Source organism: Aulonocara sp. 'chitande type north' Nkhata Bay, linkage group LG11, assembly GCF_057382095.1.
Source record: "Aulonocara sp. 'chitande type north' Nkhata Bay isolate Kocher_YH1m ecotype deep benthic linkage group LG11, A_spYH_male_GT1.1, whole genome shotgun sequence".
Lineage (NCBI taxonomy): Eukaryota > Metazoa > Chordata > Actinopteri > Cichliformes > Cichlidae > Aulonocara > Aulonocara sp. 'chitande type north' Nkhata Bay.
This window is the reverse complement of record NC_141354.1, coordinates 4874180-4899838: the sequence shown is the minus strand read 5'-3', so window position 1 is coordinate 4899838 and position 25659 is coordinate 4874180. Positions and strand designations below refer to the sequence as shown.

General features: G+C 41.6%; 1 protein-coding gene across 3 annotated transcripts in view; it reads left to right on the top strand.

Annotated features, from left to right (window-relative positions):
- The window catches only part of grik2 (glutamate receptor, ionotropic, kainate 2), a 346386-nt gene that overhangs the window by 259010 nt on the left and 61717 nt on the right, over positions 1 to 25659 (top strand). For all 3 annotated transcript variants that reach the window (XM_086310278.1, XM_086310275.1, XM_086310277.1), the window contains exons 13-14: positions 4636 to 4754; positions 12711 to 12928. In XM_086310278.1, the coding sequence (XP_086166404.1) occupies positions 4636 to 4754; positions 12711 to 12928 (337 nt within the window). The remainder of the gene's footprint in view (positions 1 to 4635; positions 4755 to 12710; positions 12929 to 25659) is intronic.

Below are 25659 nucleotides of genomic sequence, written 5' to 3'. Positions count from 1 at the left end.
ACTACACAAGACAGCACATTAACTACACACTGCAAACACGCTAAACGTCACAAATCTCTCTCTCTCGCTCTCTCTCTTGCCATCACTCCTAAATCTTCCCCCTCTTCCTAAACAACCAAATGTCATCATTTTTGATTGGTTGATGTGGTGCATTTTTCCACCAGAAAAGCAGCTGTTTTTAAATATATATATATATTTATTTTTTAATTTTTTGCTCATAAGCAGAGAGGTCTCGCTGCGCTGTCCTCAGACAGTAAACGTGACGAAACTATTGAGGAAAAACGCCGTATAAATTGTTTATCATGACTCTGGTTTTACTGGCCCATCAACACAGTTTATAAACTGGCACCTTGTTGCTTTGTCTTCAAGTGGTCATGTGATTGGCTGACCACGACTACTTTATTCTTCCTCAGTCAAACAGCAGCACTCATGGCATTGTTTTCCCCCCTTAGCTCCAGGTGTTGTGCCAAAAAGTGTTCGTCTGTCCGCGGGAGCGCAGCTGCTTAAAGCTGCAGCGTCCAGATTACTTACAGCTACTTCCTGCAGCTGATATACGATGCGGTAAACTGAACACAGCTTCAACCATCTGTTTGTTGAAACAATAGTAACGCGACCGCATTTTCTTGTTAGTAACAGTAATGGCATTGTAACGATAGGAATAGTAATTAGTTAGATTACTGGTTACTGAAAAAAGTAACGCCGTTGCTTGTAACGCTGTTATTCCCATCACTGCACATTACATATTTAATGTTGTATGCTTGTGTTTTATTCTGTGTATCACTGTTGGTCCAGTGGCTGAAGTATGAGTGCTACACTGCCAAACAGACAGTAATAGGACTGAAATTACAGTGGTAGAAGCAGAGCAGCTTTCTTTTCCAGCTGTAGGCTTAATTTACATGAATGCACAGCTGAACTATGACTGTGTTGTTCTGACACCTGCCCTGTTTCCTCCTGTTACATGTGTCAGTGTAACGGTACGTTATCCCCTGTATGTTTGTCTTAATGACAGAAAAAGCCTTTCCACTGCTTCTGGTGCAGGTGATAAAACATATAGTACATCTCTTCCAAATCCCATCTGTTAGCCATTTGTTACATTTTGGAGAACAAAGTTGCCACATCCTCAGCATCCTGACCAAAATGTTTCCGCAGAACAATTACAAACAGAGACATAAAATCATGCGTCCATAATCTGTCCGTATTTTGCAGTATGTCTCTCATCTAAACTCTGTAACTATGACTCATGATTTGACTTCTAATTCTTGTCTGTATTTTCAAAAGTACAATATTTCTGCCTGTCATATCAAAGCATAATTGACTTTAGTCTTTTCATGATAACATTTATGGTAATATGTGCTCATATTAAAGTCACTCCTCAGCATCCCACAGTCCTATATGGATATTAGATTTAAATTAAAGTGACTAATAAGAAAAGTGAATTTTACCAGTCTTAAACTCTTAACATCCACCATGTAACCAACAGCATTCAGTATTCTGGTTTGCAGTCGAGCCTTCTTTTGTAAGTGTTCGTATCTGATTCATTCTTGATTTGTGAAAATGAAATAAAGTGAGGTGAACCAACAAACAGCACAGAATGTTAAACTAACAAAATAATTAGAAACCCAAAATACAGATGGCTCACTTAGTATATAATTGTTCCTTTTGTGGTGAAGTACCCTCTAAGGCAGGGGTGTCGAACTCCAGGCCTCGAGGGCCGGTGTCCTGCAGGTTTTAGATCTCACCCTGGGTCATCACATCTGAATCAGATGATTAGTTCATTCCCAGGCCTCTGGAGAACTTCAAGACATGTTGAGGAGGTGATTTAGCCATTTAAATCAGCTGTGTTGGATCAAGGACACATCTAAAACCTGCAGGACACCGGCCCTCGAGGCCTGGAGTTCGACACCTGTGCTCTAATGCAAGGGCAAAGACTCCGATCTGACCCACAGGATGGATCTTGGAAATTGTAAAGGACGCACACACACACACACACACACACACACACACACACACACACACACACACACACACACATTTAGCGAGTTTAGTTTCTAAAGTATATTTTCTGTGATTTCCAAGGCAAAAGACAAAGGCTCAGATTTGCAACAAAACATCTCAATGATTCTCAGAATTGTTAGAAGAAATATTCTGGGACAAACAGGACAAAAGTGGAACTTTTTGGAGGGGTTGAATCATGTTACATCTGCCATGAAGCTAACATTAAACTGAACATGATACTGAAGGTTAGATGTGAAGGGACCTGGATGACTAGCCATAATTTGCCTATGACTTAATGACCTTAAAATCAAGCTCACTTGAGTTATGCAGCAGGACAATGACTGCAATGATGGGAACGACTCATTGCCAGTTATCGCAAATGCTTGATTGCAGTTCTTGCTGGCAAGGGAAGCACAACCAATTACAAGATTTATGAGGCAATTCGTTTATCACATGGAGCCAGGTAGACTTGAATAGCTTTTTTTCTCTTAGTAAATGAAATCATTTATTAAAACGTGTATTTCGTATTTACTCTTATTATCTTTGGCTAATGTTAAAATTTCTGTAATGATACGAAACATGGAAGTGTGAAAAGGAGGCACATATTTTTCCATAGCACTGTATCGAGAGTTTTTCTTTGCTGTCGGCCAATTTAGAATGAGTAATACCTTACCTTGTGTCTCTGTTTAAGGACAAATCCAGAGCACATGGAAAAATCCCTCATGACACAGACACAACAGTAAGACTGAAACTAAGGATTGTAGGGCAATAACAAGAGAGTTACATAATGGGTCAAATACTTTTAACCCACATAAATACTTTTCATTTTCATGGCGACTTACATAAATGATGAACTCTCAGTAACACCTGACATTAGTATGATCATACATTATCATTGGCATTTGTTGCAGAAAGAGCCTGATGATTACAGAAAGCAGAACATTGTTTCTGTGCCACTGATGAGCTCTCCTGTTTTGCTTCATGCTTCTGTGCTACCCTTGCTCAAAGAATAGATGACCTGAGATAATGTTAGGAAAATATAATCAGATCGAAGTGACAGCAAACCGTCTCTATAGTGAGGGACAAGTTAAGCTATGTAGCAGCAGCCTAACATGTCATTCACATAATAATGACAACTTTGCTTAACCATGCTCATTGTGAACTGTACCTGGCTGTTTGCAACATGACTGGAACAAATTCACTGAGAAACAGGCACAAGAGATTGGGTCACATTGTTGCATCCTCCAAGGTTGCAGTTTAGCTGAACTCAATTTGAATTGAAATTTTACAAGCCGGCAAATCTGGGGATCATAAGCTGAACAGCTGCTTTAATGCCGAGGATTGTTTTAAACCAAAAATCAGGGGCACATTCACAGATCCATACACAACACACATATGAAATCCAATACACAATATCCCTTCTAACTGTTATAGGATTGAAAAGGAACACTGCCACTAACCATAATATAATAGCAACAGAGATTGGTCAGTGTCAGTGTACGGTTATAATGCTGTCATCCAGCCAGTCTCGTCAGCGTATCCTTGTCATGGTTGCAGGGGGGCTGAAGCCTATCCCAGCTACCACAGGATGAGAGGCAGGGTGCACCCTGGACTAACACATAGACACAGACAACAATTCACACTCTTAGTCACACCTCCACCAATGTTGTTATTAACTCTGCATTATTAACTAATGCTGATAAAATGCTGTCATTTTATCAATAAAGCAACACGTCTTCATAACAGTCTTGTATTTACCCCAGAGGATAATGGATTACAACCGTGACACACTGCAGAAGTTTTATCTACTTTATTGATCATTATTAGATGTCATTAGAATCAGTAGCATCCACTCCAGAGTTTTTTGAAAAGTAAAACGTCTTGCACGGAACAAAACCTACATTATGCTTTTCCATTTAATTGTTCAAATGACTGTGTGTCGGGCTGAGTCGAGATAGAGGGCTGGTTCCCCCTTTTACTTCAACACAAACCAAATCAGGTCAGGACGCTTAACCGTAGACCAATCAACCTTTACTAATCTAATGTCACTTTTATTTAACATGAATAAACGAGAACTGTCTTTGCTTGAAGAGTGCTTTGAATGAGAGGGATCACCAGGGCTGGCGTGGGCATGATGGGAATGAACCATTTGATCTGCTGAATATTAATGCTCCTTCAAGATTATAAGGATTATTAGTTCTTTTCTCGGCTGGCGATGGAGTTATTTTCAGAACCCATCGATTAAATTACAGCGGGAACTGCCTTTGATATGAGCACATCCACATGACGAGGCACTTTGGATTATCAGTGCTGCTCAAACCCACTCCCCAACCATTCTATGGTAATAAAATTGAAAAACACACAAAGGGAATTCAGATGAGAATTTTTAGGCTGCATCTTGATAACTGAGCTTTTCATTAAGGAATCAAATTAACAGCAACATGATCTCAAGCATGCTGGCATAGCAATGCTTATTGATTTGGGAAGTGTCTCTGAACATTAACTAACCTTTGTGTTCTTTCCTTTGTCTCCCCAGGTAGGAAGACCATTCTTGGTCTCTTTCAGTGTATACTCTTGTGTCTTTATGCAGCTGCAGTAAAAATATGTGTGTGTGTGTATGTTCTCTGTTAATTGTCACAGGTTTAGTCCCTACGAGTGGTATAACCCCCACCCTTGCAACCCTGACTCGGATGTAGTGGAAAACAATTTCACCCTGCTTAATAGTTTCTGGTTCGGAGTTGGAGCTCTCATGCAGCAAGGTAGACGCCTCTGCCTCCCCCCTTTTTCTAGCACAAGTCCCACTTTTTTGCTGGGGGTCAACCTTGCTCTTTGACCAGGCCCATGACCATGCATGGGGGCCTCTGTGCATGTAGCTAGATGCTTTACGTGTAGTCCAGCAGGATGGTTTGAGAAGACTTTGAGCAATGTGATTAGCATATGACAGTGGTGCTCCTGCATGCTTTCCTTCTCCCTCCTCACATTCCTGACCTATTAGCAGCCATCACAACAGGTAGGTATCCCCACCCAAAACATGTGAGATGGATCAGATGTATGACTTTCTGTGAGAATGTAAACTTTTCTGTGTTTGTTTTTTTCCTTCTGCCAAATCTTCTCAACTAATCAGCACCCTTAGATTGAGAAAATTAACAGAAATGGAAATAGAAACACTTTATGATAGCACTTTCTATCACAGTTCAGTAATAACATGGTAACAGTAGAGTAACAACGGGGAAACAAGACCGCAATACTGTGGCAATTTCTAAGTTATTACAATTCAGTTACCTGTGGTAGTTTTTGTGTAACAAGCAGGAAACAAAAACTGCTTGTTTCTATTTAATAGCATATTAATAAGCAGGTAAAAAAAAAACTTTTAAAACAAACTTAAAGTTTAAGTTTTAAAAGAACAACAATGTTAAAACAAGTGTGATGTAATTGGCAGTTCTTTGAGCAACAATTTCACAGATACAGACTGTCCTATTGAAACAGTGCACCATTATGTTTATAATCAGAAATAAACCACTACAAAATTTACTGGTGGTAAATAGCTGTATTCTGAGTACACCACACCTCCAACCCCCTCACCTTAACCGATGAAAACTGGAGTGTTATACACACACACACACACACACACACATATATATATATATATATATATATATATATATATATATATATATATATATATATATATATATATATATACATATATATATATATTTGAAAGTATAACTAACCACATCTAGTTCTCTATCCATATTTGCAATAATAACGGTGAGCTTATTTCATGACGATCTTACTTTTATGCAATCTTAGTTTTTAGAACTACTCTAAGTATTATCTGGTAAGCTAACGTTAGCTACTAACCTGCTGTTAGCTGCTTTGTTCGTGGTGTAAGTTGACAGCATGTGATGAAATAAGTACAACAGACATGGTCCTAAATATAAGTTAAGGAATTAAAAAAGGGTTTTATTTACCTTGCAGTCCGACAGCAGCAGTCTGCCACCTACTGGCAGCCAGCTCTTTGCCGGCTGTTCTATTTATGCTTATTACACACAACCTACCACAGGTGTTTCCAGGTAATACTCACTCACTTTTCAAGTTTGTCTTAATAGGTTATTAATATATTATTGGGATTTGATGTTATATTAGTTATTAATTTATTATTAAATAACAAAGGACAGTTTTGTATTTTGCAGCTCTGTTTCTTTCTTATTTCACAGAAACTACTGCAGGTATCTGAATGTAATAAAATTACCACATTATTACGTTCTTGTTTCTGCATTATTACCCTACTATTATCACTTTATTAGCGAGCTGTAGTTCCACATTATTAACCCCAGATTTGTTATCCAATTACATATATTTAAGCGTAACAGTACTCAGCTGTAACCACTGTTGCAAAAATGATATTACTTGGATATTAAGTGGTTATTACTTCGGTAGTTGCATACTAATAACTTAGAAAATACTACATTGTTACGCTCTTGTTTCCCATTGTTACTCTACTATTACTGCATTATTACTGAGCTGTAATAGAAAGTGCTACCAACTTGGTATACACTTTTTTTTTTGCGACCAATATCTTATATATTTAATAACACAATAAGAGATATGCTGTATGTCATATCATAAACATTTGCGTGCAAAGCCTTGAAAGCATGGTATATACTGTATGTATGACTTGCAACAAAACACTGGAATGGAGCACACAGGGAAGTAGCTGCAAGCTTTGTTTAATGGCATCTAGCTGTGCAGGTGGTTCCACGCTGCCACACTGGACTGTATATAAAAGTTAGATGTAGCTACTGCGTCAGAAAAGTGAATCCAGTAGCGGAGTGGCTCAGAGTGCTATACCATTAAGGGTTGGTGCTAACTCACATTTACAAAGTGTTCACTTTCATGAAATACTAAAATCAGTACAATGTTTTTCGCAAGTCATTATGGCTTAAACTATTTCCCATCTCATCAGTGTGCTTTGGTCTTCCTGCAAATTATGTATACATTAGGCCTCAAAGAGAGATAATGTTTTCCAATCAGGTTAAGTAGCAGTTCACGTCTGGCTCCAAAAACACCACAGATGATAGTGGCCAAGTTCGGTTGTTGTACTCACAGAACTAAAAGAATGAAACTTCTGACTATAGTAACAGTAATCAATTTGAACTTTTTCTTGATTATATAACACACACAGTATAGAGAGAGCATTTATCTGCACAACCAACACACTAGGAAGTCGTTATTGTGCTGCAACAGGCTCCATCAGACTTTTTCAAGGCCTTCCCAGTGAAACTTCAGCAGGGTGAACTAAAATAGAGAGAATAATATAAATCACAATACCCATCGAAGTACTTTAGCTCACATGATGAAAACTGAACAGGAAAATTACAGTGCATTTTTTTATCCAGCACCAAATCACAACATCAGTCAGCTCGAGGGGCCAGAAAGTAGTCACAACATTTACTTGTTACACACCTGTTGCAGCTTTATTCCTCTAACTAATCTAAACTAATGGATTACACTTATTTTTCACCTCAGAATTATTTTTTACACCCCTAATCACAAAGTGAAAAAATGGTTGCGTATAACTCTTGTGAAATTATAAAAAGGTGAGAAAACTATTTTACTGAGGCTTGGCAGCTCTGGCATACAGGTGTGATTGTGTAGAGCTGCAGAAATGTTTGTCCTTCTGGAAGGTCCTCATCTTTCCACAGAGCAACGCTGGAGCTCTGTCACAGTGACCATCACATTCTTGGTCACCTTAATCACTCAGATTGTCCAGATGGACAGCTCTAGGAACTTATTCCATTTACAGATAATGGAGGCCACTCTGCTCATTGGGACAGTCATGCTGCAGTAATCGTTCTATACGCTTCCCTAGATCTGTGCCTCTAAGTAACCGTGTCTGAGAGGTCTACAGGCAGTTCCTTGGACTTCATGGCTCACTTTGTGCTCTGACGTACATAGTTGTAGAAACATCCGACAGATGATCACTGGAAACAGAATGCAGCTGAGCCCAATGTTCAGTGTCACGCAAAAGGTGTGAAAAGTTTTATACATGTTACATTTTTGTTTTCAAGAAAACTTTGTTTCACTTTGTCATCAAGGAGTTTTGTGATTAGAATTCTGAGGTGAATAATTAATTTAATCAACTTTGGAAAATTTAACATGAAACTAATATGGATCAGGTGAAGCACTGTGAATACTTTTCAGATGAACTATACAGGTCTCAGAACATGGACAATGCAAAACTCTGCATTACTCAGCCACTCCAGAATGTAATGGCTTGGCATTTATATAGCATATGTTTCTCTTAGCTAGTGGGATGCTCTGACTTACTTATAGACCATGCTTACTAATATCTCCAGATTAGCTTGTAACACAGATCCATAAGTATTCCAGTTACTTTGAATAAGTAAATAAAATTATAGATTTTTTCATATCTTTACCCCAACAAAGCAAATGAAAACATCTGATAAGCATTCAGCATATGTTTGTAGCATCTGAAAAAGAGTTCAGTAAATGTCATGCATTGTAGCTTGAATTGTAGTTTAGTGTTCACTAAAAAGTCAGCAGAATAGATGATGGAGAGACATCATGTTGAGAAGATGTGGAGCCAGAAGACTGTGGGACTAGTCTCGACAAACACACAGTAGCTACATAACAGTATGCTGGTCTGCACTGTGGAGAGGCTCCCCTGCCGGGCGGCTTGCCTAACCCCCCAGAAAACTGTGGGACGTGCTGTTTGGTCATGACGTTACCTTGGGTACATGACAGTCAGCCCCAACCAGGCTCTGTTTGGTCTACGCTCGCCTCTCTGAAGGTCGCCCACTGTTTTCTGTTCTGGTGCAAAAGTATAAAAAGTCCAAACCTGGTAATACCTGCATCTGATTGCTGGTCATGGGTCCCACACAGAACAAACATTGTATTGTTACCAGCACTGATGAATGTGTGTTTGTTCTCATTCATGTTGAGTTGTGGTTTTAAAAATGGACAAAATGGGTGGCTGTTGGCCCTACTGGGCGACGTTATTGCCATGGTTGAATATACCTAATAATATACTGCTTTCAAATCACAAATCACTTTTCATACCATTTTAACCTTTAACTAAAGATTTAATGCCAATATAACAATATTTTAGGAACATTTTACAATTACTGTATTTTCGCAGGAATTACATTTCTTTATTCAGAACATATTTGTTTTATATTTCTTGTATTCCCGCTATTGTCGCTCCTTCTAATAGATAGGGAGGATTTATCACATTATTTATTAACTCCATAAAAATGTGTATTAACATATTTCCTGCACGTTACAGACAGTAGTGGTTTTAAATTCTACCAAACCAGTGAGTGCACATGAAAGTGTCCAACTAACACTCTCGTTAAAGATAAAAAAAAACCCCTCCTGATAATGTAAAATGATAAATGGCCTGTATTTGTATAGCGCTTTACTTAGTCCCTATGGACGCCAAAGCGCTTTACATTACATTCAGTCATCCACCCATTCACACACACACATTCCCACACTGGTGATGGCAGCTACACTGTAGCCACAGCTGCCCTGGGGCGCACTGACAGAGGCGAGGCTGCCGGACACTGGCGCCACCACCAGTAGGCAACGGGTGAAGCGTCTTGCAGAAAGGACTCAACGACCGAGACTGTCAGAGCTGGGGCGCGAACAGGCAACCTTCCGATTACAAGATGAACTGCCAACTCTTGAGCCACGATCGGATGTGATAATTAAGCATTTAACCAATACAATCCTGTCTCTCTCCTTATGTCCAAATACTTTTTCTAGCTTTGTGTTACATCATACCACTACATATTTTGAGAGAATGTATGTTTCCATGCAATGTCATTAGTTGTGAAGGCACTGGACTATGAAAGAACGTTGGTAGGCATGAACCACCTTGTGCACACTCCATTGCAAAATCCATAAAACCAGGTTTAAGCTGCAGCTGGCTGCCATGTCTTTCACTGCATACTCCCTCCCTACTAGACAGCTCACTCAGGGACTATGAGAAAGAAAGACAGCTTGATGAGAAGTTAGTATTAGGATCAAGGATCTCACAGAGGGAGTGGCACACAGAGTTCTCTCTGACTCTAAGAGCTTTCTCTCTGAGTGAATGCGAAAAATCCCAGATTTGCTTAAGCCATTTAAATAAAATAGTCCTGCTATAACTCAGACCCACCTTTCTCATATGGGCAACAAACCTCCCTCACTCCCACTCTACCCCCACGTATACATTCATCCTCTGCATACATTCTGGATAATACTTAATGAAAAAAAAGACCCTAGCATTACTTTAAGTGTCTTGATGCATGTTCAATCATCCAGGAAAGTAATTCCCCAAAAGTTGATTCTGTTCATCTGGACGTAGCGTTTTGTGGGAGAAACGTTTTGTCTCTCATCCAGGTGACGTCTTCAGTCTCAGCTGACTGCAGGTTTCCCCAATATTATAAACAGTACATTTACATAATGACTGAAACCAGCCCACTGAAGGAACAATGGGCTGGGAGGTCAGTTCCTTAATCTTAATTATGCAAATTCTCATGAACATTGATCAACAGCCACTGATCATTGACCACTGATCAATGGCCATGAGTACCATTCACAGAGAGTTGGGGAATGGCTGCAATCACAGCATTGTAAGATGGCCGGTTTGAGGGCGGAGTCAAGGAGGCCATTTACGTGAAAAGGGAAAGACCATCTCTGAATGGAGGAGGGGCCTAAGGGTACATCTGTCACCATCTTACATTGACTCCGCCCTCAAACCGGCCATCTTACAATGCTGTGATTGCAGCCATTCCCCAACTCTCTGTGAATGGTACTCATGGCCATTGATCAGTGGTCATTGATCAGTGGCTGTTGATCAATGTTCATGAGAATTTGCATAATTAAGATTAAGGAACTGACCTCCCAGCCCATTGTTCCTTCAGTGGGCTGGTTTCAGTCATTATGCAAATGTATTGTTTATAAGATTGAGACCTGCAGTCAGATGAGACTGAAGACGTCACCTGGATCAGTGACGAAACGTTTCTCCCAGAAAGCGCTACATCCAGATGAACAGAATCAACTTTTGGAGAATTACTTTAAGTGGTGTATAAAGTGTGTTATAGTGTCAGAAGTGCAGAAGTGGCTTAGGAGAAGAAGAAGAAAGAAAATAAACCAGAAACGTACTAGGGTCGAGTCAGTGCAAACTTTACAGCAGATAAGCTGAGCATCAGCTATACTTTGTAGAAATGGCCACAATCAGTGGAATCACAATAAATCTACTGAGATTTTTATTCAGTTCAGTTTTATATATATTGCACCAAATCACAACAGCAGTTCCCTGAAGGCATAGTTTTTATGCAGAGTTTATCTTTTGGAAAAGCTGACATGTAATTTCACTTTGGTAATTAGTTGCAAATCTGAAAGGTCGATGAATTAAGAGAGCATTCAGTGTCTGTAAATCTCTGTTACATGCACACTCTGAAATCAAAATACTTTTTTGGACCTTTTTTACCTTTATTCGTTTACGGTACTGCCATTGCACTCTTCACAGGGCACAAGTCTTTGTACCTTATCAAGAACCTTCTTGAACCTTTTGTTAGAATATTGCACCACAGTGTTGCATCTATCCATTTTGTAGCACTGTGCATGTCATGGGAGCAGCAGCCATTTTTATGTTCACTGCACAGCCCTTTTACACGGCAGCGTGAGCCAAGAATGACGTTGCATTTGCTACCGTTTTCCACCTTTTTGTTGTCACTTCATGCACATTGTATTTTTGTAACCTTTGTGTGTTGTGCCACTGTCACTGCAGCCAGGTCAAAAAGACAGGTGTACAATTGTATGCATGTATTTTTTTAATGACATATCAGTACAGAAGTTCAGAGATTTACAGATTATACAGAGGGAGATCCCCAAAAGCTGATTCTGTTCATCTGGATGTAGCGTTTTCAGTGAGATGAAATGTTTCTCCCGATGACAACACTACGTCCAGATGACCAGAATCAACTTCTGTGGATTTACTTATCTGGATGATTGAGCATGCATCAAGACGATACAGAGGGAGATGTTGCAACCATGTGATAACATGAGACTTATCGTATCGTATGAATCCATCGTTGGCCTATCATCACCTTTCACTCGGGAAATGCTGCTTCTCCCTTTCTCCAGCCACCACCTTCAGGTCTTCTATGAGTTAACAGTGTTATCCTCTGCAACTCCGTCAGTATATAAGACAGAATGTATTCAGAATGTTTTTAAATAGCTTAAAAAAATAAGGAATCAGTAAATTGTTGACATTTAAGAGCCAAAATAACATTTTATTATTCATTATTTGTACTGTTTTGGAACATTTGGAATATTCACCTCTTTGACGCATCTTGTGGTCCAATCCAATTTTATGAAATCCTGTTATAGCAATGCTCTGTCAGAGATGGGTAGCATGAGTAAAGACTTTTGGTTTGTCTAAGGCATTAATTACTACTACTACTGCAATTAAGAATTTATTAATTTGATTGTTTTAACTAGGTTAGTTCCAAAGTTAAAGAGAACACATAAGGGAAATATTCAACCATGTGGCTGCCCACTCTGTCCAATCTTTGTGTTTGTGTCTGAGTGTGTGATCCAGGCAGCAGATGCAGAGACCTGGCCCAGTCTGGGTGTTGCCCACTCACAAACCTAATCTTGTATTCAGCCTCACCTGCTCCTCTGCTCCTTCCATTCAGGATCTGAGCTCATGCCGAAAGCCCTCTCCACCAGAATTGTAGGAGGAATCTGGTGGTTTTTCACACTCATCATTATCTCCTCCTACACGGCAAACTTAGCAGCCTTCCTAACTGTGGAGAGGATGGAGTCGCCTATCGACTCTGCTGATGATCTGGCCAAGCAGACAAAGATAGAATATGGAGTTGTAGAAGACGGCGCATCCATGACCTTCTTCAAGGTTAGTTACACTTTCACATTATCAATCCAGAGTTTTCTCATGAAAGATTACATATGGGGAAAATGTTGTGTTGGCAGTAGTACAAACACATCTGACGTTTTGCTGGGGTCCTAAATGTAATTATACAGGAAGTAAAGAAATAACGTACGTTTACATGGACTGATTCTCATATAGCACTTTTCTGGATTTCTACGCTTTTCTTCTCCCAGAGCACTCAAAGCACTGTTTACAACATGCCTAATTCACCCATAAATACAAACTTTATCTCTGTGTAAAAGTGCTTTGTATCTAACATTCACACACTCGTACTCCAGTGGATGCATTGGAGAGCAACTTGGAGCTATTATCTTGTCCAAGGATATTTGGCATGCAGATGGAGCAGCCAGGAATCAAACCACCAACCTTCTTATTTGTTGAGGACCTGCTCTACCTTCTGAGTTACAGCCCCCCCCCCCCCAATTTAAATCTCAAAACTACTGGGTAAGATTTAGGAAAAGATTATCTCTTGAGTTAATATAAAAAAATGATGCACATGTTAGAAGGCTTACACAGAAAACTAAGCCTTTCTTGGTTGTATGAACTAGTTTGGTATCACTATGACAAGTGATATCAAACTAGTTCATACATCCATCTAAAGGGGACGGTGGTAATAATCATTGTTGGGAAGGTTACTTTTAAAATGTATTCCATTACAGATTACATGCCCCAAAATGTATTTTGTAACGTATTCCATTACATTACTCAATGACAGTAGCGTATTTGAATACTTTGGATTACTTAATATATTATCAAGCTTTTTACAACTACATGAATGTACTATTGCTGTGTGATTTATCACTATTACTGAAGGTTACTCTCCATACCAACACCAACTAGATGTTTAAATCTTAATATAAATGAGTGACAGTAGGTGGACATTAGGTAAGGCTGCACTGTTTGCAGTGATCTCGTATAGAAAACTATTCCACGCATATATAAAACAGGTCCGAGGCTCCGAACCGTAGTAAAGGGACCTCTGGCTAATACGTCGGGTTCGTGTCGGGCTCGTAGCTGAAAACTAGCTTTACTTTGTTGTCTGGGTCACTTTGCTAGCGAGAGACAGAGAGAGGCGTTGAAAGGCTCCAACGGAGCTTATTGTTTCAGAGGAAAACACGAACACAGTAATAATAATGGATTGGATTTATATAGCACTTTTCAAGGCACCCAAAGTGCTTTACAATGCCACTATTCATTCACTCTCACATTCACACACTGGTGGAGGCAGCTACAGTTGTAGCCACAGCTGCCCTGGGGCAGACTGACAGAAGTGAGGCTGCCATATCGCGCCATCGGGCCCTCTGGCCAACACCAGTAGGCGGTAGGGTAAAGTGTCTTTCCCAAGAACACAACGACCAGGACAGAGAGCCCGGAGATCGAACCGACGACCTTCCGGTTACAGATGCGCTTCCCAACCCCTGAGCTGCCCATCAGGCTACATGCTTTAGGGCTATGCCTGTAACACTCTGCCTGTTGCTTTCATATTAAATAATTTTTTGAATAATCATTTTTAAAAATATTTCTTCACGTCATTATGTGGGGTCTAGTAGCGGTGATATGGGCCATGACATTGAGACACAGGCATCAGAGCCTCTTAATGCGTGTTTTCTCTGGGTTTCCACCGGAGTGGAATTACCAGAAATACAGGGAGTGCAGAATTATTAGGCAAATGAGTATTTTGTCCACATCATCCTCTTCATGCATGTTGTCTTACTCCAAGCTGTATAGGCTCGAAAGCCTACTACCAATTAAGCATATTAGGTGATGTGCATCTCTGTAATGAGAAGGGGTGTGGTCTAATGACATCAACACCCTATATCAGGTGTGCATAATTATTAGGCAACGTCCTTTCCTTTGGCAAAATGGGTCAAAAGAAGGACTTGACAGGCTCAGAAAAGTCAAAAATAGTGAGATATCTTGCAGAGGGATGCAGCAGTCTCAAAATTGCAAAGCTTCTGAAGCGTGATCATCGAACAATCAAGCGTTTCATTCAAAACAGTCAACAGGGTCGCAAGAAGCGTGTGGAAAAGCCAAGGCGCAAAATAACTGCCCATGAACTGAGAAAAGTCAAGCGTGCAGCTGCCAAGATGCCACTTGCCACCAGTTTGGCCATATTTCAGAGCTGCAACATCACTGGAGTGCCCAAAAGCACAAGGTGTGCAATACTCAGAGACATGGCCAAGGTAAGAAAGGCTGAAAGACGACCACCACTGAACAAGACACACAAGCTGAAACGTCAAGACTGGGCCAAGAAATATCTCAAGACTGGTTTTTCTAAGGTTTTATGGACTGATGAAATGAGAGTGAGTCTTGATGGGCCAGATGGATGGGCCCGTGGCTGGATTGGTAAAGGGCAGAGAGCTCCAGTCCGACTCAGACGCCAGCAAGGTGGAGGTGGAGTACTGGTTTGGGCTGGTATCATCAAAGATGAGCTTGTGGGGCCTTTTCAGGTTGAGGATGGAGTCAAGCTCAACTCCCAGTCCTACTGCCAGTTTCTGGAAGACACCTTCTTCAAGCAGTGGTACAGGAAGAAGTCTGCATCCTTCAAGAAAAACATGATTTTCATGCAGGACAATGCTCCATCACACGCGTCCAAGTACTCCACAGCGTGGCTGCAAGAAAGGGTATAAAAGAAGAAAAACTAATGACATGGCCTCCTTGTTCACCTGATCTGAACCCCATTGAGAACCTGTGGTCCATCATCAAATGTGAGATTTACAAGGAGGAAAACAGTACACCTCTCTGAACAGTGTCTGGGAGGCTGTGGTTGCTGCTGCACGCAATGTTGATGGTGAACAGATCAAAACACTGACAGAATCCATGGATGGCAGGCTTTTGAGTGTCCTTGCAAAGAAAGGTGGCTATATTGGTCGCTGATTTGTTTTTGTTTTGTTTTTGAATGTCAGAAATGTATATTTGTGAATGTGGAGATGTTATATTGCTTTCACTGGTGAAAATAAATAATTGACATGGCTATATATTTGTTTTTTGTTGAGTTGCCTAATAATTATGCACAGTAATAGTCACCTACACACACAGATATCCCCCTAAAATAGCTAAAACTAAAAACAAACTAAAAACTACTTCCACAAACATTCAGCTTTGATATTAATGAGTTTTTTGGGTTCATTGAGAACATGGTTGTTGTTCAATAATAAAATTATTCCTCAAAAATACAACTTGCCTAATAATTCTGCACTCCCTGTAAGATGCCGGCCTTTCTTTCTACCGAGAGAGCTAACAGTAGTGATCATCACGGCTGTGTACATTCCACCCGATGCCAACATAAACACGGCGCTCTCTATCCTGCTGAACACCATTAACGAACAGCAGCCGGCCCACCTGGACGGTGTTCACATAATTGCAGGTGACTTTAATAAGGCCGAAATAAAGACTGTGCTCCCAAAGTTCTATCAGCATGTCAAATGTCCCACCAGAGGAGAAAACACTCTAGATCATGTTTACTCCGACATCAAGCATGCATACAGAGCCATACCCCTCCCCCACCTCGGTCAGTCCGACCACCTCTCCCTCCTGCTCTCCCCAGCCTACACCCCCCCCTCAGGCACAGTGCCAGGCCCACCACAAAGACGGTTACAACCTGGCCTGCTGCTGAGTCACCTAGAGCAGCGGCAGAGCTACGTCCGAATGCTCTTCGTGGACTAAAGCTCAGCCTTTAATACAATCATCCCGGACATCCTCATCACCAAACTGGTCACTCTTGGCCTCCCTCCTCTCACATGTGCCTGGATAAAGGACTTTCTCACAAACCGGCCCCAGACTGTAAGGCTCGGCCCTCATCTCTCCTCCACTCGCACACTGAGCACCGGCTCCCTGTGTGCTGAGCCCCCTCCTGTATTCTCTCTACACCCACGACTGCAGTTCGACCCACAACAACAATCTCATCATCAAGTTTGCTGATGACACCACGGTAGTCGGACTCATCTCAAAGGGAGACGAGGCAGCCTACAGAGAGGAAGTCCTGAAGCTGGCAGCCTGGTGTTCAGAAAACAACCTGGCACTGAACACTAAGAAAACCAAAGAGCTCATTGTTGACTTCAGGAGACACAGCACTGACTTGGCTCCCCTTTACATCAACGGGGAGTGTGTGGAGAGGGTCCACACCTTCCGGTTCCTTGGTGTCCTCATCTCTGCTGACATCTCCTGGACAGACAACATCTCCCCGGTCGTCAAGAAGGCCCAACAGCGGCTGCACTTCCTGAGAGTCCTCAGGAAGTACAAGCTGAACTCCAACCTGCTGCTGACCTTCTACTGCTCGTCCATTGAGAGCCTGCTAACCTACTGCATCACGGTATGGTACGGCAGCTGCACCAAAGCAGATAGAGTGAGGCTTCAGAGTGTGGTCAAGACAGCACAGAAGATCATCGGCTGCCCTCTCCCCTCCCTGATGGACATTTATTCCTCCCGCTGCCTCACCAGAGCAGCAAACATCATCAAGGACAGCTCCCACCCTGGCTTCAACATGTTCAGCCTGCTTCCCTCAGGGAAGCGCTACAGGTGCATCAGCACAAAAACCCACAGACTCAAAAACAGTTTCTTCCCCAAAGCGATAACCACCCTGAACTCACACATGCACAGATAACACAGCCCCCCACTTCCCACTTCCTCTATGGACCACCACTGTGCAATACCAATTCTATGTGCAATAACCCAACTGTATATACACAACACTATTTATTACATATTACTTACGTCTTGTATATTGTACATTTTATATATATATATATATATATATATATATATATATATATATATATATATATATATATATATAAAAACACCCAGCACGCCCCTGCGGGCGGTTTATCCTTCAAGCTCGGGTCCTCTACCAGAGGCCTGGGAGCTTGAGGGTCCTGCGCAGTATCTTAGCTGTTCCCAGGACTGCGCTCTTCTGGACAGAGATCTCCGATGTTTTTCCCGGGATCTGCTGGAGCCACTCGCCTAGCTTGGGAGTCACCGCACCTAGTGCTCCGATTACCACGGGGACCACCGTTACCTTCACCCTCCACATCCTCTCGAGCTCTTCTCTGAGCCCTTGGTATTTCTCCAGCTTCTCGTGTTCCTTCTTCCTGATATTGCTGTCATTCGGAACCGCTACATCGATCACTACGGCCGTCTTCTTCTGTTTGTCTACCACCACTATGTCCGGTTGGTTAGCCACCACCATTTTGTCCGTCTGTATCTGGAAGTCCCACAGGATCTTAGCTCGGTCATTCTCCACCACCCTTGGGGGCATCTCCCATTTTGACCTCGGGACTTCTAGGTTATACTCGGCACAGATGTTCCTGTACACTATGCCGGCCACTTGGTTATGGCGTTCCATGTATGCCTTGCCTGCTAGCATCTTGCACCCTGCTGTTATGTGCTGGATTGTCTCTGGGGCATCTTTACACATCCTGCACCTGGGGTCTTGCCTGGTGTGATAGACCCCAGCCTCTATGGATCTTGTACTCAGAGCTTGTTCTTGTGCTGCCATGATTAGTGCCTCTGTGCTGTCTTTCAGTCCAGCTTTGTCCAGCCACTGGTAGGATTTCTGGATATCAGCCACCTCCTCTATCTGCCGGTGGTACATACCGTGCAGGGGCCTGTCCTTCCATGATGGTTCCTCGTCTCCCTCCTCTTTCTTGGGTTTCTGCTGCCTGAGGTATTCACTGAGCACTCGGTCAGTTGGGGCCATCTTCCCAATGTATTCTTGGATGTTCGTTGTCTCATCCTGGACTGTGGTGCTGACACTCACCAGTCCCCGGCCCCCTTCCTTCCGCTTAGCGTACAGCCTCAGGGTGCTGGACTTGGGGTGAAACCCTCCATGCATGGTCAGGAGCTTTCTTGTCTTTATGTCAGTGGCTTCTATCTCCTCCTTTGGCCAGCTTATTACCCCAGCAGGGTACCTGATCACGGGCAGGGCGTATGTGTTGATGGCCCGGATCTTGTTCTTACCATTCAGCTGACTCCTCAGGACTTGCCTGACCCTCTGCAGGTACTTGGTGGTTGCAGCCTTTCTAGCGGCCTCTTCATGGTTCCCATTTGCCTGCGGGATCCCCAGGTACTTGTAACTGTCCTCTATGTCTGCAATGTTGCCTTCTGGTAGTTCAATCCCCTCAGTTCTGACTACCTTCCCTCTCTTTGTTACCATCCGACTACACTTCTCCAGTCCGAACGACATTCCAATGTCATTGCTGTATAGCCTGGTAGTGTGGATCAGTGAATCGATGTCTCGTTCACTCTTGGCATACAGCTTGATGTCATCCATGTACAGGAGGTGGCTGACAACTGCTCCGTTCCGTAGTCGGTATCCGTAGCCAGTCTTGTTAATGATCTCACTGAGGGGGTTCAGGCCTATGCAGAACAGCAGTGGGGACAGAGCATCTCCTTGGTAGATCCCGCACTTGATGGTAACTTGTGCTATGGGCTTGGAGTTGGCCTCTAGTGTTGTACGCCACATCCCCATTGAGTTCCTGATGAAGGCTCTTAGGGTCCCATTGATCTTGTACAATTCTAGGCATTCCAGTATCCAGCTGTGGGGCATTGAGTCATAGGCCTTCTTGTAATCAATCCAGGCAGTGCACAGGTTGGTCAGTCTGGTCTTGCAGTCTCGGCTGATTGTTCTGTCTACCAGTAGCTGGTGTTTTGCACCTCTGGTATTCTTGCCAATTTCTTTCTGTGTCCCGCTCATGTATTGACCCATGTGCCTGTTCATCTTAGCCAATATGATGCCTGACAGGAGCTTCCATGTAGTACTGAGGCAGGTTATTGGTCGGTAGTTGGAGGGGACCGGTCCCTTCTTGGGGTCCTTGGGGATCAGGACCGTCCGGCCTTCAGTTAGCCATTCCGGGTGTCTTTCGTTAACTAGTAGCTGGTTCATTTGTGCTGCCAGACGCTCGTGGAGTGCAGTCAGCTTCTTCAGCCAGTAGGCGTGAACCATGTCGGGCCCTGGTGCTGTCCAACTCTTCATACTGGAGACCCTTTCTTGGATATCTGCCACTGTGATGGTTACTGGACCCTGTTCAGGGAGGTCGCTGTGGTCTGCCCTCAGATCCTCTAGCCACTGAGCATTGCCGTTATGGGTTGCATCCCATAACGGCAAGGGAACAATATATATATATATATATATATATATATATATATATATATATATATATATATATATATATATATATATATATATATATATATATGTTTATATATGTTTTTCCCTCTGTTAACACTGTCCATATGTACATAGCGCTGCAGAACTGTGCCCCCCCAGCATGTTTACACTGAGTAGGAGATGCTCTGTATCTCATTGTACAACTGTATAGTGACAATAAAGGCATTCTATTCTATTCTATTCTATTCTATTCTATTCTATTCTATTCTATAAAGGTATCATGATATTTAGACTCACACCTTTAAGGTATGATTAGGCTCTTTTCCTCCAAAGAAACAAACAAGTAGTTAGGTTGAGAATCTCTTTGTGGAACAGAACATTGCCGGCCTTTTAAGGTGGAGACCGGTGTCATTAAATAGGATGTTCCCTTCATCCTCTGGGAAATGCTGATGTCTTACCCTAGAGTTCGGCCTTGTTGCCCTACATGATAAGTAGTTTAGAGATGCTACTTGTTTAAATTCCTAGGGTTTGGGTTATTACCAGGATCACATGTGATAAAGTCCTATTCTGACACCATTTGAGCTCTACTCCTTTTTGTGAACCTTGAAGCCTTGCTTTTATTCTCCTTGAGCATTAAGTACACGCAGTTGCAAAAGGCTATTGTTATCCACTGAGAAAACATATTCCTTTTTTTATATTTGTAGTTTTTATTGGTGATCTTGTACAAAGAATTAACACAAGGAACTTTACAACAAACACGGGGAGAAAGATCAAATAGCCATATACATTGTCAGTCAATATATCCAACAGAATTTCAATTTCTCAAAACTGTAGTCAGATGTAAGCAATAGTTCCCAGTTGTTTTTCTCCCCCACCCTCCCCCTGTATATAGAGTGTTTATTTGGAATATATATATCTGGACAACATTTTCATAATAGGGAAAGAAACAAACAAACAATCAAAACCAACAAACAATAGCACCAAAGAAGAAGCAAACAAAAAAAAATCATCAAAAAACAAACAAACAAACACACACCCAGCTGGACAAGTGCAGGCAGTTGATCCAATCTTGGTGTGATGTCCACCTTATAGTTGCTTACCTAGGTAAGGAGAGTCATTTTTAAAAAAATCACTTCTTAGCTCTTTAATGTACTGGGTCCATCTGGACCAGAGTTTGTTGAATCTGTAATGGTAAATGGACTGGTTCTTATATGGCACTTTTCTACTCTTCTGAGCACTCAAAGCACTTTACACAACTTGTTCATTCACCCATTTGCACAAGCACATTCTCTAACTAACGTTCACACACAGTCATACTTCGATGGATGCATCAAAAAGCTAGTATCTTGCCCAAGGATATTTGGCATGCAGACTAGGGGAAGTCAGGAATCGAACCACCATCCTTCCAATCAGTAGATGACCTGCTCTACTGCCTGAGCTACAGGTGCCTCCAATCTGTCTCTTTGAAGCCGCAAAGACATAGTAAGCCTCTCCATTACGAATATTTGGTACACAGTATTGTAAAGTTCTTGTATTCCCGGTACGTTTGGTTGCAGCCAATGCCTAGTCAATGTTTTCTTAGCTGACATTGTAATAATTCTCAGTAGGCATTTATCTGCTGGAGTGGTTATATTTAGGGGTTCCTGGCCTAAGTACATATGTAAGAAATCAAAGGGGAGTTGGGCACTTACAATCTTTTCCAAGCATTTATGAATATCTTGCCAGAATGAATTAACTTTGGGGAAGGACCAGAATAAATGGTAGTGATTTGCCTTTGATTGCCACATAATCTCCAGCAGGCTGAACTTACATTTTGATGGCTTTGTTGGTCTGGGGTAAGAAAGAAACAAATTATATTTTTCCAGCCAAACTCTCTCCAATTGGATGAGCAGGTTGTTTCCCATTGCACTTTACATAACAGGTCCCAACCTTTGTCCTCCATCATTGAGCTTGTTTCTTTCTCCCATTCTTTTAAACATACAAAGTACTGGTAGATTTATTTTCTTGAAATCTTTGATAGAGCTTTACAACAACCTTCCGAACCACAGTGTTAACGTTATAAGCCATTTGAAATGTATTTAGAATTCTGTTTCCCTTTTCCCAACTGGGCCCTACAATTTCCTAAAGTCTGTTTCTTATCTGTAAGTATCTAAAGGAATCTTAATTGTTTAAACCTGTGTTGCCTCTGAAAATCTGGTAGTTCCCCCTCATGATTGAATGTCAAATATGAAATAAGGCCTTTCAATTTTCATTCTCGAAATCTTATGTCACCCTGGTTGGGTGGGAACCCTGTATCAAAAGCACACCGTCTTTGCATCAATTCTGCCTTGTTTAGCTTGTTCTCTCTGCACACGTCCTTCCAGATCTTAAAAGTTGATTTTATCCAGGGATTATCAGGATCTTTCAAATGCGACTTTAGTTTACCATCCGCTATCATAGCTTGGATTGGTTGGCCATGAGTAGCTCGTTCTTCTATGTCTTTCCACTGAGATTTAAACAAAGAATCACATAAACAAACTAATGGCTGGGCAGAATAATAATAGTCCTTCAGACATGGTAAAGATAGACCGCCCTTGTCCTTTGGTAATTGTAGTGTACTGTATCTTACCCTGTTTTTTTCCCCAACCATAAATAGTGGGAAACTATCTTGTCCCATTCCACGAATTGTTGTTTTGGGATTTCAATGGGGCGAGTTTGGAAAAGATAAAGCAGGCGTGATAGAATGCTAATCTTCATTGATACTATCCTGTTAATTAGGCCCAAAGTTGGAATGAGGCTTCACCTCATTAAATCCGACTTCATTTTTTGTGTTTAATGGGCCGTAGTTCAAAAAGCATTTTATCGTCTCTGCATAATATCATCCCAAGATATTTTATGGAGTCTTTGCCCCATTTGAGATTGCACTTCTTTTTAAGTTCAACCCCAGGTTGGAAGTTGAAGGTCATAACTTGCCTGATAATGACCCAAATTCCTCTAATATTGTCATTGTTCTGGGTAGAGATTCACTCTGTGGCCTAGGTAGATTAAAATGTCATCGGCAAAAAGAGAGCGCTTCTGATAATCTCCCTGGACATTGATCACTTTAACTTGGTTATCTTGTCTTATATATTGACTAAGGGGATCGATGAACAAAGCAAATAGGATCGGAGATAGTGGGCAACCCTGTCGGCATAATCTTTCAAAGATAAATGGTTTTGATAGGCTGCTGTTTATTTGAATTTTTGCTGTTGGTTTGTTGTAAATTGTTTGAATTGTCTCAGTGACTATCTGATGAAATCCAAACTTATCTAGAACTTTATAGAGAAATGACCATCTTACTGAGTCAAATGCTTTTTCAGCATCTAAACCCATCAGCATTGCCTCTAGATTATTCCTTTTAAAGTGATATATGACGTGGAGAGTCCTTCTAATACTGTCTTGGGTCTGCCTCTGACGGATAAACCCGGTTTGATCCAGATTAATACGTTTGGGTATAACATTATTAAGTCGTTTGGCTATTATGGATGTGTATGCTTTATAATCCAGGTTTAATACTGATATTGGTAATAGTGCCCACAGTTCAATTTATCTTTTCCTTCCTTAGGAACAACAGACATGATGGTGAGGGACCTCCCCTCCTTTAAGGACCCAGTTGCACACTGCCTTCAGCCTAGGAGTTAATTCCTCCTTGTAGGTCTTATACCATTCACCAGTGAAACCATCCATGCCAGGGGTCTTGTGCGGCTTTAGTCTTGCAATTGCAACACTGATTTCTTTATCCATAATTTCTTTAGTTAACATGCTGTTCTCCTGTTCTGAGACCTTCGGGAGGTTTAGAGAACTTTTAGAGAAATTTTCAATCTGGTCCTCATTATTTAGTATGGGCTGGGATATTCATGTCCCCTCCACATATCAGCATTCCTTGTGTTTCAGATGCCATCAGCTCAAACATGTGCTTATAGAAACTCCGGTCGCTCCCAGGGGGAGCGTATATATTAAGAATTGTCACCAGAAAACTGTCAATTCTCCCTTTTACCAGTACATATCAGCCCTCCCTATCTCTTTTGTCAGATAAAAATTCAAAACAAGTCTGTTGTGATACCAATATTGCAACTCCTCTGCGGTGTCCGGACTTATATGATGATGAATAAACATGTTTATTAAAGCCTCACTCCAGTTTTTTTGTGTTCTTGGTCTGACAAGAGCGTTTCCTGTAGTAGGGCTAGTTTAGACAGTATCTTGGCTCTTTTTTGTGGGCTAACTATTCCATTAAAGGAGATGATATTAACAGTGTTTTCCATTTTTAAGGTGGAACATTATTGTCGAAATAAGCCTAGGAATGCCACATTGTCTGAACAGTGCTGCACAGAACCACAGCTAACAGGATAACAATAGAACCAATGATGAAAATTTGACAAGAAAGGGGGGAAAAATAAATAAGGAAACCCTGTAAGATCTGGTGTAATAAGTCCTTAAAGGGGACCGCCACCCACTCTAGAGTGGGCCCCCTGATTGGAAGACGTCCTTGTGCAATTCTCCCACCCTGCATGAGGCAGTACTCCCAGCCTCTTAATTACAACAAGGCGGTAGCTCTAAATATTGTGCATTTCGCTTCCCTTATCATTATATTGTCTCTTTTTGCCCGAAGTCAGCAGAGTTTACAAAAGCAATAATTAAAATAAATAAAAAGCAGGCAATTCGGAAAGGATAAGTTATTTTACCTGTAGCTGGTTAATATGCGTCGACATCTTACTTGTAATAGTGATGCATTTATTGCGGGTCCCTTCTATACAATTGCAGTCTCTCCTTGACTGACACAGAGTCCATTTGACTCGGGCGCTTCAGTGTGGATCGCTTTTCTCTCTTGTTCCCTTTCGTGGGCCGTGCCAGTTTCTTGATCTGTGCCAACGGCGACTCTGGGGGCTTGTAGATCGCTATTGGGAGGCCCCTGTCGAACATGTCCTTCGTCGCCTCTTCAGCGGTATTGTAGAATGCTGTTCGATCCAGGTAGAATGCTCAAAGTTTAGCAGGAAACGGTGTCTGGAAGCGTATCCCTCACTGTTTTAGGGTTCTCAAAAGATAAGATAAAATAAGATAACCTTTGTTAGTCCCACACGTGGGAAATTTGTTTTGTCACAGCAGGAAGTGGACAGTGCAAAAGTTATATAGCAAAAATTAGAATACAATAAGAATAAAATACTGTACACAACTGTACAGAATAGAATAAAATAAAATACTATATACAGTAGAATAAAATATACAATAGGATAAAAATAGAATGCAAATGCTTTATACAACTGAGTAAAAATACAACTTTGTCAGAAAAAGAGTATTGCACTTAGTTTTAATGCACATGTGTGGATGTGTGTGTTGATCAGTTGGAGTCTTTGTTGTGGAGTCTGACAGCCGTGGGGAGGAAAGACCTGTGAAATCTCTCCGTCCCACACCGTGGGTGCCGCAGCCACTGAAGGAGCTGTTCAGCGCTGTCAGAGTCTCCTGTTGTCCATCTTAGCTTCTGTGTATGCCTTTCTCTGTTTGAGGACGTCGGGAGCGTAGTCTTGGTCCATATTAATCTGTTTACCTTTCCACTGAAATCCCTTCATTTGCC